The sequence below is a fragment of the Juglans regia genome, chromosome 6 (assembly GCF_001411555.2).
Source record: "Juglans regia cultivar Chandler chromosome 6, Walnut 2.0, whole genome shotgun sequence".
In the NCBI taxonomy this organism is placed as follows: domain Eukaryota; kingdom Viridiplantae; phylum Streptophyta; class Magnoliopsida; order Fagales; family Juglandaceae; genus Juglans; species Juglans regia.
Window position 1 is genome coordinate 198,666 of NC_049906.1, and position 26,311 is coordinate 224,976.

Consider the following 26,311-nt stretch of genomic DNA (forward strand, 5'->3'; position numbering starts at 1 on the left):
CCAGATACAACACTTCCATCGTTATACCAGTCACTGGTAGCCACCAAGTGGTAGGCTCCAGAGTGTGGCATCACGAGGAACAGATCGTTGAACCTGAGAGAATTGAATGGCCCGCTGATCCAGCAACTCATGAATTAAAAAAAAAAAAAAATACAACCTTTTTTTTGGGTGGGTTTGGGGTGTTAAAGTAACAAAATACAACCCAAAGAGAAAACCAAATCAACAATGTGTTAAAAGCACAAATAGGGCAACATCAAATTTTCCTAAACTGCCTCACCTATGCTTATATTCTAATGAGTTGTCTTCGTGCCACTATATCAGGTTAAAATTAGGGAAATCCACTTAGAAATGCAGAGTTTCAATTTGAAATAAAGACAGGATAGGCCTTATAATTACTCATAGTGGCTCTGCTCCAAGAAGCACAATATTGAAGAACAAGAGTCCTTAAGATGATCACCGCATTACCAACTCTTTCACAAAGGACCGGCCACCCGAGCTGCAAGAGCAAAAGATCAATCATCAATGAGAAATTTGACCATAGAAGAGACACAATAGCTTTGAAAGGAGGGGGGGGAGCTGCCATCACTCACGCATATTCAAGGTGAATATTCATGAATCGAGCATTTTCTTTGCTTTGTGATAGTGTTACAGAACCTTCAATCAGTTGATCTTGCTCAACCTCCATTGGATCATAAAAGTATATCAACGTCTGCAAGTTGGTTAGATCAATTAATTGAAACAGAATCCACAGCATAAGATAAAGATTAGCTATACGCCCATCACTCCAGAATACTGATTGGGGCAGAGCTGAGTACTAAATTATTGCAAGAATGCGATGTTAAAAGACCGAATTATTTTCTTTTTACTTTCCTGGAAAACTTTTGAATTTGCTGATATATTATGTGTTCTTGACCTTTTAAATGAAAAAATCAGCTTTACTTGTCATCAGTCACTGATATCCTGACAACACTGACATTTCTACTACGCAATTTCTTCCACAATAATTATGAAAATAACTGTTCAAAAAGAGAATTGTTTTCATCCAGTTTCAAATTTGTATTTCGTCCATTAAGAAGAAGAAAAAGGACAGATCATTTTGGCCACCTTTTCCACTTTTTGACACCCCGAAAGTCATATCTACATTTGCAAAAATTCTATGGCCTTGCAGACAATTTAAACCAACAAAACAATATAATTCTCTTCACTTACTAGTATGAAATGGGATGAGATAAGACCTTGGTGTTCAAAACATGAGCATGTAAGTGTGATTCAACACATGAAGAGGCCCGCGTGGGGTAGAGTGAGTACCTGTTGCCAATGTGTTGGAGGGTCCTCGGGTGCAGTAGACAGCACCAGTGCTTCATTGGGATTTGCCCGTTTCTTCCTCTGACTACCATCTAGGGGATTATCGTCAACATGGGACGAGGGTGTATGGTTGTTGGTAGGAGATACAGCAGGTCCACTAAATTCAACATCAAACCAAAATGCAAACCCATGCAGTGGAGCTGAAAAATGAACATTCAGACCAAACTTTAATTAAATAGAGAAACATACATGGGAGTGGCAGCAAAAATCAACTAAGAATCTTAAGAGAAATGACCTGGAACAGGATCATTAATGAAAACCTCCAATTATGAAATGTATGGTAAAAACAGACTGAAGGTTAGCAGGCATTATGACTACTGGACGCGCAGAACTTATGATAATACAAACACGGTAAAAAGCAATGATGTTCAGAAGACAAAACACAAAAGCCTGTCAGATATTCTTTCAAATGATGAGGATGGAACTCATTACTAGGGGTGTACAGGAATCGCCTAAACCAGCCGGGAACCGATCAGACCGGCCACCGGAGTAAGGAACCGGCAAGGAACCAGTCAGAGGGCGGCAGGAATTGATGAAAACCGATATCGGCAGGTTCGGAGCCAGTTCAAACCCTTGAAAAACCGCTGAACCGGCCGACCCTATATATATATATATTCTAAATATATGTATATAAAACGGCGTTGTTTTGCCCCTTGGAACTTAAAAATCTCCTCTGTCACAAAGATGCCGACGGCAGACCGAGGAACGGAACTGCGCCGCGCCGCGTTGAGACCGATAATATCGGTTTTCTCTCCCCCAATCAACCAGTTTCGGCCTGTTCTTTCCTCTCATGGCAGACGTCGGTTCGGTGTCGGTTCGGCACCGAAACAGCACCGAACCCATCGGTTTTTAGCCCTACTTATTACAGATCTTGGAAATATAAGGTCAAAGAAACATCTAGTAAATGGGGACAAAAGACCAGAAAATATGCAGATACAATTATGAGCCAAGAGAGGATAGAGATTACCTCTCATCATTGACTTGAACTTATATCTAGTTGTAACGGTTTCTAGCTCATGAATTGAAATTGTATAGCAGTCAAGGTGCTTTACCTGTAAGCAGTCAAAGCTTCATGTCAACAACTTTCTCCCTAAAAAAAGAAAAAATATATAGCATATAACTATAATTTTCAAAAACGTATATACTTATCAAAAAGAAATTCAGAAGCATATATGTACATGAAAAGCTCTATTTTTTGGGGGGCATTTGCTTAGAGACCTAAGGACATTTCATTCCACTTTATTCCTTTTTAGTTCCATTACTTATCAGAAACCTGTACACATACAAATTTTAAATAGAGATTATCAATTGATTACAGACCAAAATCACAAATAAAAATATAAGACGTTGCCTATGAAAGTTTGATTGATATTTTCATCCCAATCATCCACAAAGGAAAAGCGGAATAGACGATGAAATCCTACAGATGCACTAATGAATTTGTGGACTGAGGAGACATCGGCATCACATTGAATAGGCATGCAGTTCACAATTATGTATTTGTAGATAAAAGAAAATATATTTTTGATCAGTAAATAAAAATTTTATTGATGAGAGAACTAGGCATAGCCCAAGTACACTGGGCAGATAGAAAATATAAGATATTTTAGCATTTTTTTAGTAATATATTTATAATACCACAGCTTAATTTTCTTGAATTGGCAGTCCATACATTGAAAAAGTATACAACAAATGTAATCAACCTGGAATTAAGAACAGAGAAGACTCACCACATGTGGCCATGTCAAAACATTCTCGCCTGTTATTGTCTCCACGCATGGCTCCTCAAATGCACACTGTTTTGCTAGTGGCAACATGGCAGACACTGCACCCAAATACAACAGCATAACCATAATTCTTCCAATGCACTACTTGCTGTTCAATGATTCAATGTTCGCACAACTAAATCTTATGATACAATATCTTAACGCAATACAAAAGGATACTGCCTATTAGTATATGTTTGCAGCTTTCACACAGAGGTTGGGGACCTGGAATGCAGAGTGTTGCAAAATATGAGGAATAAACTTTCCTATCTTTGGGTTCATCCCAAAACAACAAGAAGAAGCTGAAACTTCAAAGGGGAAAAGGCTCCCTTAAGAATTTCAGTGTAGTGACCCAAGGAAAATCCCAAGCTACATTTGAACTTACATTTCAAAAAGATAAGTCAATATTTGTCACACCTCAGTCCCACATTGAGAATATGAATAAATCAAGTAACTGGCAACCTTTAGTTCACAAAACCGCACAATAGAAAACGATAAAGTATTGGACTCTGAGAAAGGTCAAAGACGTTATACACCTAACCAAAATAAGTGATCATCGAGAGAGGCAAGGCATACATTCAATGAATATAATTTCCATCATATACCAAATGCCATCAACAATTAAAAAGAAGCAAAAATAACATGAAACTGCAGGTGTTTACTGAAAATATTCCATTGATAGACACCAAGAAATTTCCTTCGAGATCACAGCAAACAAAATATCTGGTTTTTAGGAAATGTTGAGTCCACATGCATAAGTAAAATTGCAATATAAGCTTTTACTTTCATTTGTTGTGTTATCACAGGGATTGTGGATTTCATGCTAGCTAGTATGATGTGAACTCACTATCAATTCCATAAACATTACGCCAGAAATCAATGCTTTCACTGTATCTGTCCGAGTGCGTAATAGGCGCCATGTACAACTGCAAGCAGTAAAATTGAAACCAGAATCATCAAGTTGGATTCATTGTCTATTCAATAAAACTAAGGCAGCCCCAGAGTACCAAGTCTCCCTAATACCATACAGGATTATTATTATTTTTTTTTAATAAGTAATACCATACAGGATTATATTAATCATAAAACAATAAGGAAAAGATACCGTTGCATTCGAAGGAAGTATAAGACCTCCAGGCTTCAGCCACCGATCTCTGGCGGTAATCACACTTCCTAGCATACTCTAAAATAAAGGCAAGTTCCTCATAAAATAAGAGAGAATAAAATAGTAAATCTACTTTCAGTAGGTGAGGAACTAAAAAATATGGGCTTGTGCCAATGTATTCCCATTTCCTAGTACAGTTCTTAACGTGTTATACTATGTTTCGATAGAAAAACCAGCATATAAAGTCCTAATACTCACCTCGTAGAGAAGCATATAGCCCATCCACTCAGAAATTATAACATCAACCTCCTCATCTATTTGAACATCCTGCAGAAACCATAGTCCAAGGTTAAATAAATCTACTTATCAAAACAAATTTACTTATAAAAAAAGGGAGTAAATCACAAATCTAAAGGACTGGCTGGCAAAGGTGGATTAGTATGGGCAAGCACGAAAATAGATCCATTACTCTGCCAATAGGAAAATATAGATCCATTACTCTGACGTCAGTAAAAGCTAAATGAGGAACCCATATAAATTACTACCATCTATACATTGCTTTCTTGTTTTAGATAGTGGAGTCATAATTCAAAGCCATAGTCTTAATCCCCTCTCACCCTTGCCCCCCACCACCCCACCAAAAAAAAAAAGGAAAAATTACACTGTCCCCTTCAAACTACCACTTATTACCAAACCATCAGATTTGTCATTTCCCACCCAAACTACCACTTCCCTTGCAATTTTCCCCCTCCTTTGAGATCCAACAATTATTTATTTTATTTTATTTTATTATGTTGGGGAACCTCTCCAAGGAAGGACCCTTCGGACCCACCCCTGTAAAGTAAACCCCGGTCTCGTGCACCGCACCCTCGGAAGTTTCCCTACAAGGAATTGGTTAAATCGCTGGCTTTTCACCAGGGAGCGTGACCCCTAGAAATTGTTTGTACCCAAGGAGATTTGAACCTTGGATCTGGGGGGAGCATACCCCCAAGCCCAAGGCCTTTACCACTTGAGCCAACCCCTAGGGGTTTGAGATCCAACAATTATGATTGTGCCATGTCACCAGTTTTTCATTCATTTAATGATTGGATTTTACTAAAGGTAGATTGCAACTTATGTTCCAAATTGGGGGGGCACAGTAACACCTTTGATAGTATGGTGGTCAAATTGCAAAAATAGTAGTTTGAGTAGAAAGTGTAATCATTTCAATAATAAAAATAATTATATTATCATCATCACCATCATCATCATGGCCCAGTAGTATATGTTACTTATCCATATTTTACAAAAACTCCTTCAAGGATCAATTTAGAATACCAAAATTTTAGTTTTTCCACAAGTCTAGCTACAATCCATTGCAAGCCTTATTAACATGCGAGTCCCCCAATGGCTGAGGTTTTTATTACAGAAACTCCTTCAAAATGTTAGTTTGAAGTGGCTGAGATGCTTAGTGTGTTAAGAGGGATGGACAAAGACAAAGCATGGGATCAAGATGGCTTCACGAAGGTTTTTCTTGAATTTCACTCGTTAATGAAATTTGAGGAAAGTCTTAACGCTTCATTCATTGCCCTTATTCCAAAAAGGGCAAGGTCGGTGGAGGTGAAAGACTTTCGTCTCATAAGTCTGGTGTAACAACCCAACAAATAATTATAAAGTGGGAATATTGATAATTTTTATTGGGCTTAAATTATATTTAATGGGCCATATTGGATAAGCCCACGAGCGATAAATTATTGAGATTGATTAGAAGTTTTAATTAGGTTCAATAACTAGGTTAAATCCCATTTATTATTTATTGAACGAGTTTGACTCCTTTTAGAATTTAAAAATCGGTCATTAGAAATTTATTTCAATTTAAAATATCATTCATTGAAGTCCCCTATGCAGTCTTAGTCACTGCCAATTCTACATTGAATGAACTACTAGATCATGTTTTTAGATTCAAACTCTCTTATTGAATGATCGAGACCGAGTCCAACTTGAACTCGTCGACATCCTCTCCCAATTAACAAATATCTTCCTTCCGTGTGTTATTTGGAAAAAACCATAAACCTCCGTAAGTGCAACGGCCGAACCCAAGATATCCAGTCCAGCACTGTGAGTGTCCCACGTTCACCACGCCAATAGCCAACTGCCTCATTCCTCTCACAACATCCCTCACGATTTCTCTCTCATTCTAATTCACGTGATCTATTTTATGCCGGAAATATTGGATTAATGCTACGAGGTAAGTAGGATGATCATACCCTTATACTTATGAATGGTAAAAGACATATTTTTATAAAAGTATTATGCATGTACGCCCTCTATTGGAAACCCCTTTTTATGTACCCAAGTCATGATTAATTTGTAAATATCATGATTTTATGCATAAGTTTCATGTAAGTTGCAAAATATGCATAAAATATTTTATAAAAATCCAATATTTATGTGAAGATTTATAGATTAAAATATATATGAAAATTCATGATTTTATGAAATGAGTTATGCGTTGAAAGATTTGTGAAAAATCATGATTTTATGTGTGGAAACATGTATCACGAAATTTCATGAAAAAATGCAATTTTATTTGAAATCTATGATATGACAAGTATGCAAGTATGATTATGATGCAGTATGAATGATAAGATACGAAACGATCTATCTTATGATATGAAGACGGTACCATATGTTATGGGTATATTGCATTGTCAGGTTGTACATGTTGGTAGTGCACCCAGTGTGTCTTCCTTATGTATGGATTCCACAATCCGTGGAATCGGAATCTATTTAGATTTGCTAATCCTAACTCAAGGCGGTCAACAGTAGATATCGGCTTACGACAAGTGAAGGAAAAGTTAATGCATTTCATGTACAAATCAGGTTCATGTTGATTTTAGTTATGTATGTATTTATGAGTATGCATATTTTTCAAGAAACCTTATGTTTATTATGTTTACTGTATTATGTGTTGCTTATTAAGTATTCGACTTATTTTTGTGTTTTTTATGTCTAACCACCCCAGGTGATGATCTTTTTGAGGATGGAACTGCAGGACATGACTTGACCTGAGAAGGCAAGGCAGAGGCCTAGACAATTTATGTCATGCTCAGTTTTTATGATTTAAAGTTTAATAAGTTATTTTGATAAGCACATGAGATTTTATTGACTTTAAATAAGTGTTTCCGCAGACTCTCTTTTGGATTTTAAGTATTTAATAAAGATTGACTTATTTATTTATGGAATCTTTCGTATCTGGCGCTTCATTAAGAAGAAAAATTTTTTTTAGTCTAAGTTTAGTAGCACACCGGTTCTCCGAAATTTCTAAAAATGATTTTATTGGAGAAAGGGGTGTTACATCTGGTGAGTGGGGTATACAAGATCATTTCAAAAATTTTATCTAATCAGTTGAGTGAAGTTAAGGGGAAGATCATCTCTAACTCACAAAATGCCTTTGTCAAGGGAAGAGAAATCCTTGACTTGGTCCTCATTGCTAATGAATGCTTGGACAGTAGAGTAAGAGTCGGCGCCCTAGGTATTTTCTATAAATTGGATATGGAGAAGGCATTTCATCATGTTAATTGGGATTTTTTCGTGTATATTCTTGGTAGGTATGGTTTAGGGGAGAGATGGTGTCAATGGATGAACATTGCATCACAACCGTCAGATTTTCGGTTCTGGTTAATGGCACTCCTGAAGGTTTCTTTAATAGTTCTCGGGGTTTGAGACAAGAGGATCATTTGTCTCCTTTCATGTTCGTTTTAGTAATGGATGTGTTGAGTAGAATGTTGAAGGCGGTGGCGGATAGGGGCTTTATCTCAAGTTTTTTGATGGGTGGTTCATTGAATGGTAGCTTAAATGTCTCCCATCTCCTCTTTGTTGATGACAGCTAATTCTATGTGAGCCGGATCCTGACCAGATTCGTTCCTTGAGGGCTCTATTGCTTTGTTTTGAAGCTATCTCCTGCCTTAAGGGGAATTTCTTGAAATCTAAAATGGTTCTTGTAGGCTCAGTTCATAATTTAGGCGAATTGGCCGCTATCTTGGGCTGCAAGGTGTCATCCTTGCCTATGGAGTATCTTGGTCTTCCCTTGGGGGCTCTTCATAAATCCAAGGCAATGTGGGATGGGATTTTTTTTTTTTTTTTTGATTGGTAAACAAAATTTTATTGATCAAAAGTGATACAAAGGATGCCCAAGTATACGGGACATATACATGAGCAAGTTTAAGTCTAGCTTAGGGATACAAGGAAATCGTGAAAAGACCTGCCCTGAAAATCAATTACAATTGACCATTGGAGTAAAGTATTGAAAAACAAAGTTAAGCTCTTCCATTGATCTCTCTTGATCTTCAAAGCATCTTGCGTTCCGCTCCATCCAAATGCACCACTATAGACAAATAGGTAGCATCTTCCATATGGATGCAATTTGAGAGTTGCCCCTAATACCTCTCCAAGAGGCTAAAAACTCACGTACCTTTTCTGGCATCACCCATGCTAACCCCACCTGTGCTAGGACTTCGGACCATAAGGACCTGACAATCTCACAATGTAGTAAGAGATGATCTACGGACTCACCACTCTTCTTACACATATAACACCAATTCATAGCTATGATGCCACGTTTCCTTAGGTTATCTATAGTAAGAATCTTTCCCCAAGTGGCAGTCCAAACAAAAAAAGCTGCCTTTAGAGCTGCCTTTGTCTTCCAAATGCTCTTCCATGGGAACGGGACTAAGTTGTGCACATTTAAGGAATGATAAAACGAGCGGGCAATAAAAACTCCTTTCTTAGAGGGACGCCAATATAACTTGTCTTCTCCTTCCCCCGACATCCGAGTGGAGTACACAAGGTCAAAAAAGGCCGAAATGTCATCCATCTCCCAGTCTTGTGCATTTCTATTGAAAGTAAGGTTCCATTGGAAGAAGCCATTTGAAAAGCTAACTAGATCGGCAATGGATGTTTCTTTCCGTCTTGCTAAGCTGTAAACTCCTGGATAAACATCCTTGAGTGCCCGATCACCACACCATAAGTCATGCCAAAATTTTACCTTAACACCGTTGCCGACTTTGAAGCAAGTGTGTGCTGCATAGATGTCCCATCCTCTTCTGATATGTTTCCAAAGCCCTACTCCGTGGGGTCCACTCACCTCATTGGAACACCACCCTCCCCATGATTCCCCGTGCTTCAAGGCAATGACGGTTCGCCACAAGGCCTCCCGTTCATGGTGATATCTCCATAACCATTTGCCAAGCAAGGCTTGATTGAATGATCTCAAATTCCGTATACATAATCCTCCTTCCTTAATGGGGGAGCAAATTGAGGCCCATTTCACCAAGTGAAATTTAAACTCTTCCTTGATCCCTCCCCACAAGAAATCACGTTGAATTTTCTCCATGCGATGAGCCACATTGGCGGGAAGTGGAAATAGTGAAAGGAAGTATGTTGGTAAGTTAGAAAGAGTACTTTTTATGAGAGTTAACCGGCCCCCTTTAGATAAGTACATTCTCTTCCAACCAGCTAGTTTCCTTTCCATTTTTTCTATTATGTCATCCCAAATAGCTTTCGATTTGAATGTTGCCCTCAACGGAAGACCGAGATATTTCATAGGCAACTGAGATATCTTGCACTCCAGGATGGACGCCAGACTCTTCACATTGGGTACATGTCCCACTGGCACTATCTCTGATTTAGCCAAATTCACCTTCAAACCTGACACAGCTTCAAAGCATAATAGAAGAGCTCTCACAGCTCGAATTTGCTCATGTCTGGCTTCACAAAAGATTAGAGTATCGTCAACAAACAATAGGTGGGAAATGTTAAGCGAGCTTGAACTTGCCTCTCCTACTGAGAATCCTGATATGAACCCTCCCTCTACCGCCCCTGAAATCATCTTGCTGAACGCTTCCATCACAAAAACAAATAGAAGAGGAGAAAGGGGGTCTCCTTGTCGCAGAACTCGGGAGCTTTTAAAAAAACCTTTGGACGTCCCATTCACCAATACAGAAAAACAGGCTATGGAAATACAATAAAGGATCCAAGAACACCATTTAGAACCAAAGCCACATCTCTCCAACATATAAATTAAGAAACTCCAATTGACGTGATCATAAGCTTTCTCCATGTCTAACTTACAAAGGAGTCCAGGCTCTCCCGATTTAACTCGACTCTCCAGACATTCATTGGCTATCAGTACCGAATCAAGGATTTGCCTACCTTGAACAAATGCATTTTGAGACTTCGAAATCAATCTTTCCATCACCTTACTCAATCTGTTTGCCAATACTTTAGATAGAATTTTGTCCAGACCACTCACCAAACTAATGGGGCGGAAATCTTTCACTTCTTCCACGCCTGGCTTTTTGGGAATGAGTGCTAAGAGAGTAGCATTAAGACTTTTCTCAAACCGCCCGCTTCCATGAAATTCCTGAAAAACCCCCATGATATCATCTTTAAGCACATCCCAACACGTCTGAAAAAAAGCCATGGAGAAACCATCCGGACCTGGAGCTTTATCACCCGCCATACCCTTGATCACCGACCGGACCTCTACCTCTTCAAAAGGCCTTTCGAGTCGTTCCGCAACTTGTGGGTCAAGAACATCAAAGGCCATCCCGTCAAGTCTCGGCCTCCATTCAAATTGTTCCGAAAGCAATGTATCATAAAAATGAACAATGTGGTTTGAGATCTCGGTATGGTTGGATGAGACCCCCCCGTCTATCAATAAGGTATCTATCGCATTGTTCCGCCTATGTGAATTGGCCACTTGGTGAAAGAACTTGGTGCTTCTATCCTCTTCCTTCAACCATAACGCCCGTGATTTCTGACGCCATGATATTTCTTCCAATAGAGACAGCTGTTCAATGTCCGCAACCACTTGGGATTTGCGGGCCCGCTCGATTTCAGAAAAAAGCCTCACCTCTTCCACACCTTCCAAAGCCTTAAGCTCCTCCATTAGAACAGATTTCTAGCTTTCCACATTACCGAACTCTTGTGTATTCCACTCCTTTAAATCCTTTTTCAACAACTTTAATTTGCAAGCCATCTTATAACTAGCAGTTCCATGGAAGTGGTAGGAAGACCACCATTGTCTTATTCTGTCCAGAAACCCCTCTGACTTCAACCACATGTTCTCAAATTTGAAGTGCCTTGGGCCACTTCTAATGCCCCCACAATTCAATAGAATAGGGAAATGATCTGAACACAACCTGGGTAGTCTCTTCTGAATAAGCTCTGGATAGTGTGCCTCCCAATCCGTTGAAATTAAAAATCTGTCTATCCTTGACCAAGATGGAAGATCTCGGTTGTTAGACCAAGTGAAGGAACCACCTGCAAGAGGTATATCCTGTAAATTCTGCTCAGAAATGAAGTTAGAAAATTCTACCATGGGTTGGTTGTAGCCCACTCCACCCGATCTCTCACTCGGAAAACAGGTGACATTAAAATCATCTCCAATACACCAAGGTAAGTCCCAAATACTGCTAATACCGGCCAACTCATCCCAAAGTAAGCTTCGAGACCGATCAAGATTAGGTCCATATACGCCTGCAAAAGCCCACTGATAGCCATCCATGACATTCTTAAACGAACATGCCACCACATAATCCCCCATGAAATTTTCCTTATTTTCTACCACTCTTTTGTCCCACATAACTAATATACCCCCGAATGCTCCATTGGACGGTAAGTAATACCATCCCACTTGCAAACAGCTCCACAAGCTCCTAATGATGCAAAGAGAAATAACTGCCAATTTAGTTTCTTGTAGGCAAACAATGTCTACTTTCCAACTTCGGAGGAGGGATCTAATATATAGCCTTTTATTCACTTCATTGATCCCTCTCACATTCCAATACATTATTTTAGGCTTCATTAACAGAAGAAACATCCCTCCCTTTTGTTCTATCTCTCCCCAAAGCGCCCTCCTTATTATCGTAGTTAATGGAGCATTGCAACCGTTTCAGCTCTCTCTCTTTTTTAACAGCTGACTTCGTTACTGTGGATCTACTAGCTTCCATGGCTACTAGAAGGGCCATGAATTGGTCTTCATACCCATCACAGGAAATTCCCACCCAACCATGAAGCTCCTTTACTTTTTTTAGTACCCAATCTGATGCCTGAGGTGCTATTAGCAGTGGGATCATCTGTAAGGGTGACGGGCTCCCCATATTCTCTTCCTCACTACCCACGGAATCCATAACCAGAGCCAACTGATTAGTACCCATCTCCTGTCCATCGACAGAGTCCCCTCCCGCCAAAAATGAGACCATTTTCTCCACTTCCAGCCCCAAAAACCTCTCGTTTGACCCATCCATAACTTCCTCCACTTCAGTCAACACTATCTGTGTCTGATTAGAAGGCAAAGGCTCGCCCACAATCGACACTTTTTGTCCCGAAATTTCCCCTTCCTCTAAGGTGAAACTCCCCACCTTTCCACTACTCGCAGACGTCGCCATTGGCATCAGCGAAGTTGTCTGTGCGTCGAAAGCTTCCATCGTTATGATCTGTGTAATTTTTGGGTCTTCATGGACATTCGAGGCAGCAGAAAATCCTCCTCCATGCTCCAAGATTGCATCTTCCGACGACGAGCCATCCATCGGCGTCATGGCAACTTCCAGCGGGGTCGCCCGACCCTTCACCGCCGGCGGTGGCTCGGCCCCATCCCCTGATGGGCCATCGTCCTCCATTTGGGAACGAGGACTTTTCTTCCTCCAGAAAGATCCAACGTTCTGTTGGGCCTTAGTGGGCTAAGGCCCATCGCGGCCCGTGACCTTTGTTTTCCCTTTGGGCTCACTCGGCTAGGCTGTAACTTTCCTCCCCTGGCCCAGACTCAATCCCTCCCTCTCTTTAAATTCAACGCAGCATTTTAAGCATCTCACCCTATAAGTTAACTCTCCCAGCTGCGTCTCCATTTCGCACAAAACCTGCAGCACATTTTCCTCTTTCAGCCCAGCAACAACTCTGCCACCTCCATCCCACAACTAAGCACTCCTCAAAGAAGTGACGGGTCCTGACTTCAACAGGTCTACTTTCTCTGCACTGTTCATATCTCGAGGCCTCACCAACTCTCTACCCCCCTGAAGAACGTCGTTGTACGAAGGAAAGTTTGAATTTTGCATCGTCGTTAATGGTAACGACCGCCTTGAAACACCACCACTGCTGCCCTCCTTCAGCACCTCACTAGTTTTCTCCAACCCATTTTGTCCTTGTCGCCTGGGATGAAGATGAAATTTTGACGTCCCCCCCCACCATACTCCACCAACGCCATATATTCTCCCCTGGAGTTAATACACACCGTTGAGCAATGTACCCCCTGTCCCCATCCCGATATGCGTTATAGAATCCCTTTCCTTCTACCAATAAGCACTCTTCCAACGCATTAGAGAACCAACGTACTGTCCCCAACCTCAAATTTTTTACAACTTTCCATCCCCTCTCTGTAATGTTCACGTATCTCCTATCCCCAGCCACCTCAAACAATTTAGATTCAATACTGATGCGCTTCATGGGTAACATACCTATCAAATGAAAACTAACTAGTGCACCATGATACGTTAATCTTCGGAAAGAGCTAAAGCCATTAACGAATCACCCCCAACATCAGGAAAAACCAAAAGAAAACGGAAGACAAAAAATGAGGAGCTTGTATGGAGAGAAAAAAATTTAGGAGAGAGAAAATATCCTTGTAGAAGCATGACTAATTGGGATGGGATTTTTGAAAAGATTGAATGTAGATTGGCAGGTTGGAAGAGGATTTATTTGTCCAAAGGTGGTAGAATCACCTTAATCAAGAGCACGATATCTAACCTCCCAACATACATTTTATCTTTATTTCCTTTGCCTGCAGGGGTGGCGAATAGATTGGAGAAGGTTTTTCATGATTTCTTGTGGGGGAGGTTTAGAGGATGAGAAAAAACTCCATTTGATTAAATGGGATAAGATCTGTACCTCTTTATCTTGTGGTGGTTTGGGGGTTAGAAAATTGAGAACCTCAACAATGCACTATTAGGGAAATGGTTATGGCGATATCATCGGGAAGGGGATGCTCTTTGGAGGAATGTTATTGATGTTAAATATGAGAGTATTTGGGGAGGTTGGTGCTTAAATGAAGTAAGAGGGGCATATGGTGGGGGAGTTTGGAAATTTATCCGGAATGAAAGGGAAGATTTCTTCAGTAATTTCAGATTTGAGGTGGGAAGGGGAACATGAATCAGATTCTGGTACAATATTTGGTGTGGTGATGTTGCCTTGAGGAATGCTTTCCCTTCTCTTTATAGGATTGCATTGAATAAGGGTTCTTTAGTGGCTGATAACATGGACATTTCTCCTGGTTCTCTTCAATGGTCTATGAGGGGTTATTAGAGCTGTCCAGGATTGGGAGGTGGGGGATATTCCTGAATTTTACAGTGCGTTATATGTGCTGAATTTAAAGGCTAGAGGGGACGATAGGTTTCTTTGAACTCATTCGGGGAATAAAAACTTCTTGGTCAGATTCTTTTATATGGTTACGTCGACTTATTCTTCCATTGTTTTTCCTTGGAAGACCATTTGGAGGAGTAATGTTCCTCTCAAGATTGCTTTCTTTGGCTGGCTGGCCTCCAATGGGAAAATATTGACTATTGATAAGCTGAGAAAGCGTGGTCTTTTTACAATGGATTGGTGTTTAATGTGCAAAAGAAACAGAGAATCAGTGGATCATCTTCTTCTTCATTGTGATGTGGTTAAGGCTTTATGGGATGAAATCTTTACTAAGCTTGGTATTGCATGGGTGATGCCTAGGAGGGAAGTAGATTGTCATGTTGGAGAAGAATTCAGGGCTATCGTCAAATTGCAGCTGTTTGGAAGATGGTGCCTCTATGTTTAATGTGGTTTACTTGGAACGAGAGGAATGGTCATTGCTTTGATAATAGAGAACGTTCAATGGGAGGGTTTAGGGACTTTTTCTTTCATACATAGTTACTTTGAGCTTCGGCTATTGTATTGAATGGGATTACTTTTAATGACTTTTATGCTGTTTTTTACAGCACTTGGCATGTAATTAGGTTCATCTGTTGTATACTTCCTATGTACTTGGGTCTTGCCTAATTACGTGGATTAATAAATTCTTCTTACTTATAAAAAAAAAATGAGTCCCACATTGGAAAAGAAATAACTCACTAATTGGGTAATAAGTTATAAACGTAGTCATAAGTGCCAAGCATTACATAGGTTATATCTTAGGTGAAACTAGGCTTTATTATTGATTCTAGGGAAGCTTCAAATTAACTAGTCTTTTTGGAATTATAACACAGATGTGGCTAGCGCTTCCCCTAGTTCATTAGATATGGCATCAAAACCATCTAGTAAGGTCAGTCATGAGGTATTGGAACATTGTGTGATATGGCCCTAACGGGGACAACAGGAATTTAAAATGGGAAGCTTGTAATACCTCAGTTCACATTGGGAAAAAGAATAACTCACATAGAATGGATAAGTTATAAAAGTAGCCATGAGTGCCAAGTCTTATATTGGTTACTAGGTGAAACTGGGCTTTATAAGGGATTCTAAAGAAGCTTCAATTTGGTTAGTCTTTTTCGGGTTATGGTGCAAAGTGGTAGTGCTTTCCCTGGATAGTTACACCTTATAACCCAAGGGTATCTCCTCCCTTAATAAACAACAGGAAGAGAGTGAGCTCACGGCTTCGATCCCATAAGGGTGCATGAATTGTACCTACTAATCAGAAAAAGTCTGGCTACAGCCCTTTTTCCACAAAATACACAAAGGGCATGTTCGATTCCACTTTATTAATCTTGAACTTCCTTATTCCAAAGGTCAAGGTCAAATGACTTGATCTCTCAAAATGAATAAAACTCATAAATACATAATAATCATATAATACGAAGAAATTAGTTAAAAGGCGGCTGAGCATTGAGATCATTTAATGCCAAAAACTCTAGCAACTCTTACGAGGAACAAGCAACATATTAGTGTTTTTAGAAAAGCCTACCTCAACCCGTCCATGCAACACGATGACAATATCAGATAAATTATTCGCTTTCACAACTTCATTTGCCTGCTCACGAAAGAAAGAAATCAATCCAAGCCAGCCTCATTACCCACTTACACACCAACACCAACACCCACCCACTCACACAATCAAATTCCCAAGCCAATTGCTAGGTGCATCACATTGCAAACACGAAGAGATATTTTACATTTCGTCAATACACTATTGCTAATGATCACAATACTTATGAAAGGGAATCAGCAAGAACTAACACATCTACCCTCCAATTCCCACCCCAAAAGAAAATTGGGGGGAAATTCTATTATTTTTCAAGAGGTCACATATAAGGAGAGGTAAGGACTGACACTCATCTTTGGTGTATAATGGAAAGAGCAATAAACATTACATTTAAAGAATGAACTGGTTTTTTTTGTATTAATAAAATTTATTTAACGTATCAATAACAAATACAATGAACTGGGCTGCATTGAAATCAGGTGATTTTGTTTTCAGTGGTCAGTTAGTTTATTTAATACTTTAAATAAATGGGAATTTCAGAATCAAAAGTGAAAATGTACCCCAGCAAATAACAACTAGATTTTATAGTCTGTCTCTACACAACACCCCATACCTCCCTAACCAAATATGAAACACTAAACTAACTTAAATTCAAAAGTTATTCAGGCAGAAAAGCAGAAATAATATCATGAGAGAGAGAGAGTATAGGCTGAATGAAATATACTAATTATTTGAAACTGCAGTTTTGCTTAACTTGCCTAATTTTTCCTCAAATAGTTTGACCTCTTTAAAGGTAAAATAATAGGATGAATAAGAGTTTAGTTGAGTGTGGGTTACAAAGAATTTCTCTCGCCTCATCTAAAGGTAAAGTTGTTCTAACTGTATCCCATCACTCAAATACTGGTCACAGGTCACAACCAACATGTTTTTATTTCTAGAGAATCAAATGAATTAACCAACTCATAATCATATTATCTTACTCCCTTTTCAAAGTGACATCGGATTATTACATGTTCCCCTGTAGTAACCAAATTCTTGAATGATATATAGTCTATCTATAAAATATAAGAGAGTTCAACCATAGACCATAGAGACCAAGATACTCAAATAAAACAGACCACATTTAGGCAAAAATTATGAGCATTTTTATACGAATTAAAATGAAACACCTATGATATGATCGTTACTACCACAAAATACCTGCACTGCAATCTCACTTGCATCAACTGCATACACCTGGTAAAAATATAACCAATTGAAGTATGTCATACTAGTTAAATACTTGTAATCTAAAATTACTTACTAAAAAAATTCTGTAACCTAGGATTAACGAACTCGGAAGTCATCAATATCTCTAAAGGAGAAAAAGAGCAGGTGCAAGCAACACTTAGTCCTTACAAAATGAGGAATGTGGCCAGGCATTAAGCCGTGTTTTTCTTTTTCATTCATGATCAATTGTATTTCTTTGTACATGGAAACAAATCCATACCATGATAAAGGAAATTTAAGTTGTTCATTGAATAAATCAGATGCGTGAAAAAGAACAACCACAGTAATCCACAACAGAGAAATTGAAAAGAAACAGTTTGCAGGGAATATTATATGATATATAATTGCTAGAGTCTGAAATAAATGGAGAAGTACAAACCTAAGAAAGGAAAGAAATTACATTGAATATAATAAAATTAAATTTAAAACAGCATTATCATTTTGAAGCAAGTATCCAGCATCGACAGATTTTTCATTTGTCAACAATCAAAAGATTTTCTTTTTTTTTTTTGCAAGTAAAAATCAACAGTTTCCACACCAAGAAGTCTGGCAAAACTCCATCTGCTTCTCAAGAGTACCTACTAGGAACTACTTTTTATTATCAACGACGAGTTAATCAATTTTTTTAAAGTATTTGCCAACCATGCAAAAGTATACAACATGGACATATTGACATTAATATGTTGAGATATTTTTTTTGATCGGTAATATATATGTTAAGATATTATTAACATTATAGCGATCCATCAAATATTTTGAAACTCCAACATGCTGCAATCCCTTTGTTTTTAGTTTAACAAGATACTTGTAACTTTTCGAAATGACTAAATATGACGAAATACATAAGATTCTTTTCCACAAAGCATTTCCCAGAAATCAAATACATTTATGGTGAATCTTACCATATATAATTTTCTAAAACAAAATATGCACGTTTAGCATATTCTAAGCATTTAGCACATATTAACCCAAAGAGAACTTACCCGTTTTGCACCAGCCTGAGCACAGAATATAGAAAGAATGCCCGTGCCACACCCAACATCAACTACAACCTGTAACCATTATTGCATAAAAGAAATTCTTTTTACCTATAAAACAAAGCATTATGGCGTAAAAGAAAGTAGGCAGCGAACTGTATAAGCTGTGTTTCTTCAAACAGATTCTTCAAACCATACAGAGGCAACTTATGTTTGAACAGCCCATTGTAGTAAATGTCAAATAATAAAATACAATGTGCATATATTCACAGAAGTATTTTGAAAAGGTATTTGATAATATCCGATTATAAAGCTTACCAAAATAAATGACAGAAACAAGCAAGTGCACCAACCCAAGTTTCCAAGTCCTCACAAGTACACATTTCTTTTTTCTGAGAAATATATCTTTTTTATAGGTAATCAAGTGTTTTTATTCATAAGGAAATAGGCAACATTTTCAGATAAATATATCACAAAACATATCATATATTTTTTCCTTTAATATTGATACATAATTCCATAACTGAATCAGAAGAACATCATTACTTTGCCTGCAATAGAACTCTGATGCTGCATGATTGCAGCTCTGTAGGTTTCAGTCCGCACACGATCCTGTATAGCTCAAAGAAAATGAGATATCACCATGTAGTCAATAGCATGTCCTAATAATCTAATTATAACCATAGAATATGAATTAACTCCTCACAGTCAAAAGTTCAAATTAATTCTTTTTGATCAGTAAAAACTCAAATTATTTCAATAGATATACTTGAAAATAATAGAAATGACCTATTGGAAAACCCACCAAGAGCAAGAACATGGAAGCAAAATCCATTCCTAAATGAAGGACAAAGGTTTCAATTTAGAAAATATAGTTCCCAGATCCTTGTATACATAATGCCATACTTTTTCACACTTTTTTATGACGAGAAAACCTGGAGACTGTGCAGACGCAACATGTCCTTTACCAGGTTAAAACCCGAACCCATGTAACACGCTCACATCACATGGATAAGGTAAATCATCTGCTTTTGACTGATGGAATGTGGCTCCTAGCAAACTCCCAAGATCAAGGCCATTACCACTTGAGCAATCTCCTAGCGGTTAGCTTTTTTCACTTTGCCTTTACAAGATTCTAGGAGGAATTCGATGCCTCGACCTTGCTTCTAGAAACTTGGAGTACATTTCTTATATGTATAACAATGTGCATATTGTGGTGTTCTTGATAAATAGTGGGGGAGTTCTAGCTTCAACCCAGCTATGGTAAACTTCTCTAACTTCGTCTTTGAACAAGATTTATTGAATAATCCTCTTGCAGGTGGCTCCTTCACTTGGTCAAGCAACCGAGAAGATCCCTATTGGTCAAGGATCGATAGATTTATTAGATCACCGGAATGGGAAGCACATTATACGAACCTTATTCAGAAGAGACTCCCCAGGTTGTGTTCTGATCACTTTCCTATCCTCGTTGATTGTGGAGGTCTTCATAGAGGCCCAAGGTATTTCAAGTTTGAGAACATGTGGTTGAAGTCAAATGGATTTCTTGACAAAGTCCGAAAATGGTGGCCATCTTACCAATTTCTTGGAAACCCTGGCATGCAAATTGAAGTCCCCAAAGAAAGATTTGAAGGTGTGGAATGAGCACATATTTGGTGACATGGACGGCCGCAACACTACTTTCTTGGACAAACTCAAGGGATTGGAGGGAGTGGAAGAGGAGAGGGAACTATTTGAAGCAGAGAGGGCTCGTAAAACCCAAGCGACTGCAGACATTAAAAGGGTTTCTTTATTGGAAGAAATATCTTAGAGAAAAAAATTGCAAGCATTATGGTTGAAGGAAGGGGATAGATGCACCAAGTTCTTCCATCAGGTGGCTAACTCACATAGGAGAAACAATGCTATAGAGATGTTGATGATTGATGGGGTGGCCTCCTCCAACCAAACTGAGATCATAGATCACATTCTCAATTACTATGAGAACGTGCTCACGAAACAATTTTCTTAAGAGACAAAGATTAGATGGGCTTGCTTTTGACGTCCTTGATTCATAGGAAATGGAACAACTCGAAAGGTCGTTTGACGAGTTAGAGGTCAGGCAAGTATTAAAACACATGGCGGGTGACACAAGCTTCTCTATAGTTTTTTTTCAAACATGCTAGGAAGTGCTTAAAGAAGACATCATGGAGGTCTTCCATGAATTTCATGAAAATGGAAAGTTTGAAAAAAAACCTAAATGCAACTTTTATAGCGCTCATATCAAAAAAGTCTGACGTGGTAGAGGTAAAAGATCATCTTCCTGGTGGACGGGTTGTACAAAATTCTCTCCAAAGTATTGGCGAATAGGTTGAGCAAGGTGTTGGAGAAGTTATATCGAAGCCTCAGAATGCCGTTGTCAAAAGTTAGGCATCGTTGTCAAAAGTTAGGCAAATCCTTGACTTGGTGATTATTGCCAACGAATGTTTAGATAGTAGACTCAAGTCAAAAGAGCTGAGGCTTATGTGCAAGCCGAATATGGAAAAAACCTATGATCATGCCGACTAGAGTTTCTCACTTTACATGCTCGAGAGATGTGGCTTTGGTACGAAATGGTGTACATGCATCCATCATTGTATCTCTACGGCATGTTTCTCTATATTGGTGAATGGAAAGCCAAAAGGCTTCTTTAAAAGCTCACGAGAATCAAGACAAGGAGACCTTCTATCTCTGCTACTTTTTGTTTTTGTGATGGAAGCCTTTTGTTAGATGATTTTAGGTGTCGTGAATGATGAGTTCATATCTGGATTCTTAGTGGGGGAGGCAACTACTGGCTGGCTCAACATATCTCATCTATTATTTGCCGATGATACATTAATCTTTCGTGGGGCCAGCCATGATCAAATTCGAGCTTTGAGGGCTCTCCTAATGTGAGTATGGCTTCCATTTTGGGATGCAAGATATCTTAGCTACCCATGAAATATCTTGGCCTCTCGTTGGGTGCTACATTCAAATCGAAATCTATTTGGGATTATGTTCTAGAAAAAATGGAGAGGAAATTAGCTAGTTGGTAGGATCACCTTAATTAAAAGTACTCTTTCCAATTTGCCAACTTATTTCCTCTCATTATTCGCACTCCCTGCCAAGGTGGCTCATCGCATAGAGAAACTCCAACGTGACTTCTGGGGGGGGGGGGATTAATTACGATTAAATCGCTTTATGAAATGGGCCACAATATGCTCTCCCATCAAAGAAGGAGGTTTGGTTATCCAGAACTTTACTTCAACAAAGCCTTGCTTGGTAAATGATTGTGAAGATATCACTATGAACGCCCTTGTGGAGAATTGTCATCAAATTGAAGCATGGGGAGGATGGTGTTCTAATGAGGTGAGTGGGCTTTATGGAGTGGGGTTGTGGAAGCACATAAGAAGAGGTTGGGATACATAAGCAAGTAATATCCACTTTACTATGGATAATGGAGCCAAGGTCAAATTTTGATATGATGTATGGTGTGACAATAGGGCACTAAAGGAAACTTATCCACAAGTTTATGGTTTAGCAAGAATTAAAGAAGCCTCAATTGCGGACCTATTAATCATCTCCAATGGTATTCCCCAATGGAATGCTACATTTCTCAAAGATGCACAAGATTGGGAAATTGATTTTTTTTTTTTTTTGCATTCTTTGACCTTGTGTATTCCACCCGTTTATCGAGGGTAGTTGAAGACGATTTTTTGGTGCCCCTCTAAAAATAAGATATTCACAATCCACTCTTTCTACCAAGCCATGACCATGCACAACACAAATCCATTCCCATAGAAGAGCATTTGGAAGATAAAGACACCTCTAAAGGCAGCATTTTTTGTATGGACGGCTTCTTTGGGGAAGATCCTCACTCTAGACAATTTGAGGAAACGTCGAATCATAATCATGGATTGGTGTTTTATGTGCAAGAAGAGTGGAGAGTCCGTTGACCATCTACTACTTCATTGTGAGACTGTCATGATTTTGTGTAATGAAATCTTTGCTCAGTTGGGACTAGCTTGGGTGATACCGTGAAGGGTAAGTGCCTCCTAGCTTCTTGGAGAGGCACTTGGGCCAACTCTCAAATTGCATCAATATGGAAGATGGTCCCAACATGCCTATGGTGGTGCATTTGGGGGGAGAGGAATGCAAGAAGTTTTGAAAATCAAGAGCGGTCAATGGCTGAGCTTAGAAGCTTATTTTTCAATACTTTACTACATTGGTTGCTTGTAATTGATTTTCATGGCATGACCTTCCATGAATTTTTAGTATCACTAAACTAGCACGTTTAGGCGTTGCTCTTGTATATGTCCCGTATATTTGGGCTCTTGCCACTCTTTTGATCAATATAAATTTGTTTACCGATAAAAAAAAAAAAAAGCAGGGGAGAGAGGGGGAGAGAGAGAATGATACTCATGACTGCGAGAATATCATCTGCACTAAATGATCTCACAAATTGCATTCAACTACATGATAAATTTAACACTATAAATGATGAAGAACAAGCCTTCATCATACAAATGAATAGGCGTAAACTCAATCCAATTGTGCACCAAATCTAGGCACTTTGCTTCCAGCTACTTAGTCTTAGAAATGTCACTATTCATTCATTCATTCATATACATATATACATACATATATGTATCTCCGGTGCGTCTCTACATATGCAAACAACTTGAAGAATTTTTAAGTTTCAATTGGAAGGCAAACATGAAAGGCTCTATATATTTTTTAATAGGTAAAATAATTTTTTTTTTTTTTGGCAAGTAAATATAGGTAAAATAAAATCTTATTAAATCAAGTAAAAAAGGTAAGATAAGTAAGATAAGTTTTATTAATGATTAAAATGGCAAGGATGTATACTTAGATACACCTAATTGGAAAAGGTCAAGTGATCAAAATCTTAGAAGATAAAGCTAGAAAAAAATATGTGCGTTATAATCCAATGGTAAAGCAAATTGAAAGGAAAGCCTTGAGGTCCTCCACAATCCTTGTGCTATCCCCAAAACTTGGGTCATTTCTCTCTCCAACATGCACCACATCAAGCATTGGATCATTTCCACAATTTTCTCACTTTGATACATATCAAAAAAAAAAAAACAATTTTCTCACTTTGATGACTACCAAGCTACCCTTTCTAGCACACTAACAGATCTACCACTCATCTGGGCATCACCCATGTTAGCCCCAAAAGACTAAAGCAGCTTATCATGATGTGCTAAGTTGTTAGTCGAGTACAAGATGACCTATAGATTCACATTTCTCTTGCACATACAACAACATTTATCACCATAAAAGGTCTCTTCCTTAAGTCATCCAAAGTAAGAATCTTCCCTAGTGTTGATAGCTACTAAAAATATATGGGAGCGCGTAAGACAAGGTCTCAGGGGAGCCATTGAGAAAGATAGTTTGACGGATGACACAACCCTTACGAAGATGGGTACCTCTGGACAAAAAGAGACTTTGGATGAGCCAGGGGAAGAACCTTTGGATGCAAGAGATCGATTCAAACCCACCCGTGGGTAGCCCAAGTGGTAAGGGCGAACTTGTGTGCATGAGCCCCATGTCACAGGTTCGATTCCCCCTGGGATCAAACTGCGATTTAAGTGAGAGGCCATGGCGGTGGATTGTTGTGCTAGCCTACCAGGGGGTTTAGGTGTCATGGATGAGTCCAAAGGGCTCTGCCGTGGGGTGGTTCCCCCATCATGAGAGAGAGAGAGATTCAATAGGAGATTTCGACACTAAAAAAAGTGAGCCTTGGTGGCAGATCCAGAAGCACCAAACAGTAAGAATCTTCCCTAGTGTGGCTATCCAAACAAAGAAAGTTACGCTCAAGGAATCCTTCCTCCTCCAAATGGTCTTCCATAGAAAGTAATGTTGTCGTGGAGCTAACGCATTATAGAATGATGCAAGTCATCTTGTTGTCACCCTATCTCAATAAAAAGAATACAACCAAGCAAAAAAAGGTAAATATATACTCCTCTCAATCTTTTGTCGCTTGGATAAAATCTGCTTCCCATATATATATTTTTTATCAATAAAACAAGGATTTCATTGATGATATAAATAGGCATAGCCCAAGTACAGGGGACATATCAAGAGTGACGACTAAGCATGAGTGGTCCAGCTATACAAGAAAATAATGGCTATTCAAGCCATTTAATCTATTACAATCGACAACCTCCCATAATTAACTCAACTAAGCCTTAATTCCAATTGGGGGTTGGTTCTATGGATCCTCATCAACTTCTTTTGATAAGTAGATCCTCAACAAGTAATGTAAATCAGCCACAAATGTTATTTTCTGCCAGTTTATCCTAGTAAAAAACATACTCTTTGCGCCTCTCTGATCAACATATCATTCTTTACTACTTCCACACATACAAATTTAGGTTCCCTCCACCTCCTTGCAACCTGCCAATTGAATTGAATCACACTTTCTGGTGCATTAAAGAAATTCTTGTCATGCTACCATTTCTTTTTTTTTTCTTTTCTTTTTTTTTTATAGGTGGATGCTACCATTTCTTTTACCCTCACAACCTTAAAAAATACTACTTTTTTACATATGTCTTGTCATTGTTGTGCCCTAAACTTGAAAAAAGGGAAAAAGATCACTCCTCTTTACCATAAAATATTTTGGTCTGTTAAACATTGACAATGAGCAAGATACTAAACCATATTAGAAAAACTTCTCGTTTTTCATGCAAATCCAACACTGATTGAACAAAGTATCTTAGATGGCTTTCACATACATGTAGATATATGTCTTTCAACTCATTCATTCTTGTTTCGTCTAATTTATCCTCCTCATATGTTCATGACCATTTTATTGCTAATAACATAATGATAGAAATTAAAAGGAAAATACAGCAGGAAAAAAGAATTGAAAATCCCAGAGACAAAATCGATTAGCAAGCATAAAGCCATAATCAAATAGAACACTCGACCGCCCTCCCTAAAGAAAAATAAACATAAAGCAAAAATCATAATGCTAAAAAACAAGCTCAATCACAGCAGACCCAATAAAGTATACAACATTGTAGAACACCATAATACACAAGCAAATACACTTGAGAAGTTACGAAATTTAATACTCTATTCCCGGAACCCAGTACTTAAAAAAGGAAAAACAATCGTAGGCCAATATCCAAATAGCACGATAAGATTTCATAATGGTAACCTACATAGGAAAAATGCTAATCTTTTTTCATACCAGAAAATAAAAGGAATTTGAAGAGAAGAAAAAAAGAAACCTTGATCATTTCTTCGTGGATACCAACGTGAGCGTAGGAGTGAAAGTAGGCCATGTCGAAGTCCGTAGGGGGTCTCTGCTGCTCACAAACCCTAAGGCCAACAGTAGCACCGCCACTGGGGCCATGGCCGTCCCTCGAGTCACGCGACCTAGCACCAGAACCACGACGAGTTCCCCTGCGAGCTCGGTCCCTGAGACTCGGACCGAAATGCTTGTCAGCGTGTTGTTGATGCTGATGGTGGTAGCCGTTACCGTAACCCGAACTCGAATGCATTGCTGCCTCCACTGTCTGCTCTTGTGCGCACACCCAACTTTACAGACAAGGGAGGAGACTTGACGTACGGCGGCGTTTTGTATGCATGGTTATATCAAAGCACTATGCTATTTTGTGACTTTTGTCTAAATTCAACAAATTTGTTATGAGTTTCATTATAATTACAAAGGTAACTTTTTATTATTATTATAGGACTCGCTTTCATGTTGTATTAAATTTGTCAAAAAAATAAATAAATACTTTCAACTAAATTTTTATGGGAGTGAGTCAGAGAGTTCGGTTAAGTCCAACGACCCTCCTCTAAAAAGAGTTGGTGGGCCTTTACA

At 38.7% G+C, this 26,311-nt stretch overlaps 1 protein-coding gene across 2 annotated transcripts; it reads right to left on the bottom strand.

Moving 5' to 3' along the window:
• Window positions 1-209: 209 nt before the first annotated feature.
• LOC108993292 (probable protein arginine N-methyltransferase 6) lies at window positions 210-26,069 on the bottom strand. Of its 2 annotated transcripts, XM_018968155.2 has the most exons (13): window positions 25,713-26,068; window positions 19,009-19,074; window positions 18,469-18,537; window positions 17,417-17,452; window positions 16,199-16,264; window positions 4,495-4,563; window positions 4,237-4,314; window positions 3,979-4,057; window positions 3,096-3,190; window positions 2,333-2,417; window positions 1,309-1,505; window positions 591-709; window positions 210-496 (listed from the first exon to the last, which is right to left on the bottom strand). In XM_018968155.2, exons 1-13 carry the CDS (start codon window positions 25,983-25,985, stop codon window positions 454-456), a joined length of 1,275 nt encoding a protein of 424 aa, XP_018823700.1. In that variant the 5' UTR covers window positions 25,986-26,068; the 3' UTR covers window positions 210-453. The 2 variants fall into 2 exon arrangements, with proteins under 2 accessions (XP_018823700.1, XP_018823701.1); XM_018968156.2 differs by lacking the exon at window positions 19,009-19,074 and having other exon boundaries at window positions 25,713-26,069.
• Window positions 26,070-26,311: the final 242 nt, after the last annotated feature.